The 4,881-nt window shown below is 30.6% G+C and overlaps 1 protein-coding gene across 4 annotated transcripts; it reads left to right on the top strand.

The window, feature by feature from the left end:
* The first annotated feature begins 1,374 nt into the window (after nucleotides 1-1,374).
* Nucleotides 1,375-3,119, top strand: LOC105794500 (uncharacterized). Of its 4 annotated transcripts, none has more exons than XM_052628438.1 (3): nucleotides 1,375-1,767; nucleotides 1,875-1,971; nucleotides 2,092-3,119. In XM_052628438.1, exons 1-3 carry the CDS (start codon nucleotides 1,720-1,722, stop codon nucleotides 3,036-3,038), a joined length of 1,092 nt encoding a protein of 363 aa, XP_052484398.1. In that variant the 5' UTR covers nucleotides 1,375-1,719; the 3' UTR covers nucleotides 3,039-3,119. The 4 variants fall into 4 exon arrangements, with proteins under 4 accessions (XP_052484398.1, XP_052484399.1, XP_012479144.1 ...); XM_052628439.1 differs by having other exon boundaries at nucleotides 1,376-1,767; nucleotides 1,885-1,971; XM_012623690.2 differs by having other exon boundaries at nucleotides 1,377-1,767; nucleotides 1,885-1,967; nucleotides 2,088-3,119.
* The last annotated feature ends 1,762 nt before the right edge of the window (nucleotides 3,120-4,881 follow it).

The following is a 4,881-nucleotide window of genomic DNA, read 5'->3' as shown; positions in this document are numbered from 1 at the left end:
GTGAGTGTTGAAAATTGGTCAATTTTGGAGCCGCACGGGCTTAAAGACTTACACGACCATGTGGTAGACACAACCATGTGCCTTTTTTTTTTTTTTTTGCAAAAGTTCATATTTCACTTTAAAGCACTGTTTTAAATACTCAAATGTTTAAGGAACTTATCGGGCTCCTCACTAACATTGATAATGGTTAATTAATGAATTGGTAAGTTACAAATGGGTTCGAAATGAGTGTTTACTTGTTAGAGTTTGGTTGATTAATACTCTAATATTTAATGTAGCATTCCTATATTTGACCCGATAGTCGGGTTACAAGAGATGACAACTTTCCATCTTAATGCATCATTTCAAATACTATGATAAGAGAGAAAATAAGAGAGTTATGTATGTTAACTTAAAATTATGTATATTTCAAAAGTTTCAATTTCTTTCCTCTTATATTTCAACTCCACCAAGTAATAAATAGAATGAAAATTACTTTCTCTTTCAAAATTTTCATATTTCTTACCAAAAGTTGAGAAAGAACAATTATATTTTCTATTTTTCCACTCTCTCATTTTTCTCCTCTTTTCAATTTTCTTTCCCTCGCCTAAATTGGAAAACAATTAACATCAATTACATTCAAAGAAGAGATCAAATTGCTCCTAACTCAATTGACGAAAATAATTAACGCCATCTTCAAATGTTTTTATTTTCTCATTTTCGTGAAGTACATGCTTAAACTTCCTTGTTTAATTTGCGAGTAAATTATTCTTTGACCCTAGACCTCTTTGATATTTATTTTGGTTATTTTAATGTATAGTTGTTGTAGATTATAGTTTGTAAATAAATAGAAATGTTGTATAAAATTACATTCTAATATTAAATTCGATGTATATTAGTTTTAGGGTAATTGTATAAATTTAAATTAAATGATAAAAGTTCATTTCATTGCGGTTGATGATCTACTTGTGGACGCCTCCAAGGGAGGAGAAACAAGTGAGCTGGAAAACAGTCTTAAAATGACAAAAAAACAGAAGGTAAAGGAAACCAGATTTTTGGCTCGGGGATGCGATTAGAACAATTATTCCTTATGCTTTCTATTGTAAAATAATAATAATAATTCAGGGAAAAAGACTCATAACAAACCATCTTAAAGATAAAATAATATGTACAATGTTGTCTGTTCCTTCATTCCTTCACTTCATTGGTAGATACTAAAAGAGTTAGGCCTTTAGTCCAAATCAATGTTGTAATCAAAGGTGAATTATTAGAATAGGTTACATAGACCCGAGACTGTGTGCCAAACCCTATGCAATTATTATTAGGTAACCCCTTTGCTTTACAGTCATTAAATTTAAATAAATAAATCACACTCATAATTTAGATGGAAACTCCATTATTTCTTGTGGTTGGCTTTAGCTGTCCGCCAGTCTCAGTCAGCTTGAGTTTACGGGCGTAATTGAAGCAGTTGATTTTAAAATATTCTATATTGTGGAACATGGGTGTTGTCACTTGGCGGCGTCTTCTTATTGTTGCTAAACCTTGCAGTCTTTTAATATCGATTTCAGTCCTACCCTTGCACTGAAATTAATCTTACAAATTTCCCACACTGACATAAGGCTAAGCTCTCACATCTTTATCATATTGCCTATTTTTCTTTGTCTTCGTCTTCTTCTTTTTCTTCTTACTTGTTGCTTGCAGGATTTGCCTGCTTATGGTACAAGGACCATAGGCATCATCATGGAAAGGAACTTAGAAGAAAGCCTTGTTCTGCATGAAGAATCTAAGGTTTTTGCCTCCTTTTATTGGCTTTTTTACTCTCAGGTTGCTTTGATATTGGTTTTGATTCAGAAAAAGGAAATCTTATGTAAGGGTTTTAATTTGATTCTTTTTAGGATATGGCAGAAAGTGAATTTGATCCATCAATCTTGCTTTCAATGCCCAATTCACCAAGCCAAAATGGCAGACCAAGCAGCATGGTTATCAAGGCAAGTTCTTTTAATTAATCTGACCTTTTAAGAACATTATTTTGAAAAAGGAAAAAACAGATTTTCTTTTATTTGATATTTGAGTTTCTTTTAATTGTGCATCGGACTTTTAACAAGCAGAAAGCACAAAGTGTAATCCCTGCCCATTTGGTAGCTGAAGCAATCTCAACACTACAAGGCCTTGACTTGAGATGGTCTGGTCCCATAACACCCACTGAAATGCAATATGTAGAGCAATATGTCTTTGCAAAATATCCTCAATATTGCAATGGACTTGTGGAAGATGGACTAAAGATGATCGATGTCGACAGTCTATCCAACAGTGACGAGTCCTTTGAGACCGTTGTTACCGACAATAAGCAGAAATCACCAAGGATTGTAGGCAACAGGGAGTCCTTTTCATCTTCATCAACTTCTGGTATGGCAGATATTGACAATACTCAATTAGAGGCTTCAAGGCTTCTTGATATCCTCACTAGGAAAACTTCTTTCCTAGGGAACTTCGTTTCAATACCTGAAATTCAAGCTCAAAACAGGGCTTTGAAACATTGTGGGCTAAGTGAAGATGAGTATTTAGTGCTTTTCATGCCAAATTACAAGGATGCTATGATGTTGATTGGTGAAAGCTACCCCTTCTTTAAAGGGAACTATTATTTGACAATCATTGCTGAAGAATCAGACTACATAAGGGAATTCGCTAGCCAGAGAGAATCAAAGGTTATTTCAGCACCAGAAACATGGTTGGATTTGAGGATTAAAGGATCACAACTTAGCCAAAACTTCAGAAGAAAATGTAAACATAGTCCCAAAGGGCTTTTTGCCTATCCAGCTGATGTAAATGGGACGACTAGGCTTTCAATGCATTGGATCTCGGAGGCACATAGAAACTCATGGCACGTTCTCCTTGATGCGACCACGTTGGTTTTCAGCGAGGGCCAGCGGCTGCCACTCGCACTCCACCGACCGGACTTTGTGTTATGTACAGTTGATAACACCCACGCTCACCCTTCCAAGATTACCTGCCTGCTTGTTAGGAAAAGATCATTTGATACCACCTCTTCTTCTCCCTAGATTTGCATTTTCTTCAAGCCTTGTTTCAGTTCACATTGCGGTAAAGAATTATCTACGTTTCCAAAAATATATTAACCAATAGACTCGAGTCTCACTCCAATCTGAATTATTACTTAATTACTCAAAAATTTGACAAAATAATGTCATTCGTGGCATTTTGCTGGTGGGGACTTGGGAGCTATCCACATTAACAATATTTTACCATGTTTTGAACGGAAGTTAAAAGGCTACATTCTTTTTAACTTACTATTTAAGGTGCTGCTTAACAAAATGTGATATTAGTAAGGGAGTATTGGATTACAAAATATAATATTATTTAGTGTAAATAGCCGATCAACTACAAAAACAAAAAAAATATTCATTTTAGGTTAAAATAAAATTTACAATTTAAGCACCCATGTTACATAATTCGATCAATTTGGTTACTCCGTTAAAATCACAAATAACAAGTTGACGTGACAGTTAAAAAATCGATATAATAACAAATTTAGCCTCAAGTTTTACATCTAAAATCAATTTAGTCATAATTTTAAATAATTAACCTTCAAATTTTACAAATGGCCTCAATTAGATCCTAATTCTAAAAATCCAAAGAAATATATAAAAATACATAAATATTTTAAAATATAATAATAAATTTAAAATTTATATTAATATTAATATTTATGTTAATAGTAAATAAATTTGTGCTTTTAACGGAATGACCAAAATGATTGAATTATATAACGTTGGTGCTTAAATTGCAAACTTTTATTTTGGGTGCCTAAAATGAATTTTTTTTATAGTTAGGTAACTATCTGTATAGTTTTACCTTATTATTTATGATAATAAAATTATCATAATGTAAGATTATTTAACAAATTACCATGTTTGGTTAATTTGGTTGGAATATAAGATTTTGTTGTTTGGTTGCCAAAATGTAAGATTACCTAGAAGCTTATCATACTAAATTGTCCTTGTTATAGTTTATTTTTGTTAAAATATGTAATAAGTCTCTATACTTTTCGTAAATTTAGAATTTAATCCATATATTTTTCTTATTTTAAAATTCAGTCTAACTATTACACTACTAAGGTTATTTTGTTAAATTTAGGTTTATGACAACGCGCTTTTTTTCAGTTGCTACCAAGTGAGTATTTTTTTATTTTAAAATATCACACCAACAATTTTAACAATGTTAACAATTAAACTTGAATTTTGTAATCCAAAAATAAAGGCCTAAATTCTCGGAAATAAAAATACATGAATTTGCAAAAGAAAAATCTATAACATGTTTTAACCATTTATTAACAAGTTTAATTACTTCAACATTAATTTAAAGATATTGATGTTAAGTTCATCAAGTACTTCCGTTAAACTCTCAAACTATATATTCTCATTTTCATTTCAAGATTTAACATAGTATTATTATAATTAATATATTTCGTTTTACATATGTTGTCTCATGAATACATTAATCTCAATTTTTTCATTTTATTACTAAATTTTATTTTATTTTGATTAGAAATATTTTACATAATTTTTAAATTTCATTAATATACGCTGATATCCAACAATTTTATCTATTTTATTAATTTCTTAAGTTAGAATATTATCTTATAATAATTTTTGAGAAATATATACAAATATATTTACGTAATATATAAAAAATTTTCATAAATCAAGATTCCTCTTGAAATCTTATATTACCTAAGAAATTATATTGAAATTATCCCATATTTCAAATCTTAACTTTACCGGAAATGTAATATTAGTGGCTCAAGGTAATCTTTGCAAACCAAAGTTAAGAATGTTATGCCAAAATGTAATATTATATCGAAAATATAAGACGACTTGAACCAAA

Source organism: Gossypium raimondii, chromosome 3, assembly GCF_025698545.1.
Source record: "Gossypium raimondii isolate GPD5lz chromosome 3, ASM2569854v1, whole genome shotgun sequence".
In the NCBI taxonomy this organism is placed as follows: domain Eukaryota; kingdom Viridiplantae; phylum Streptophyta; class Magnoliopsida; order Malvales; family Malvaceae; genus Gossypium; species Gossypium raimondii.
The sequence above is the reverse complement of the archived record's forward strand: the minus strand, read 5'-3'. Positions and strand labels throughout refer to the sequence as shown.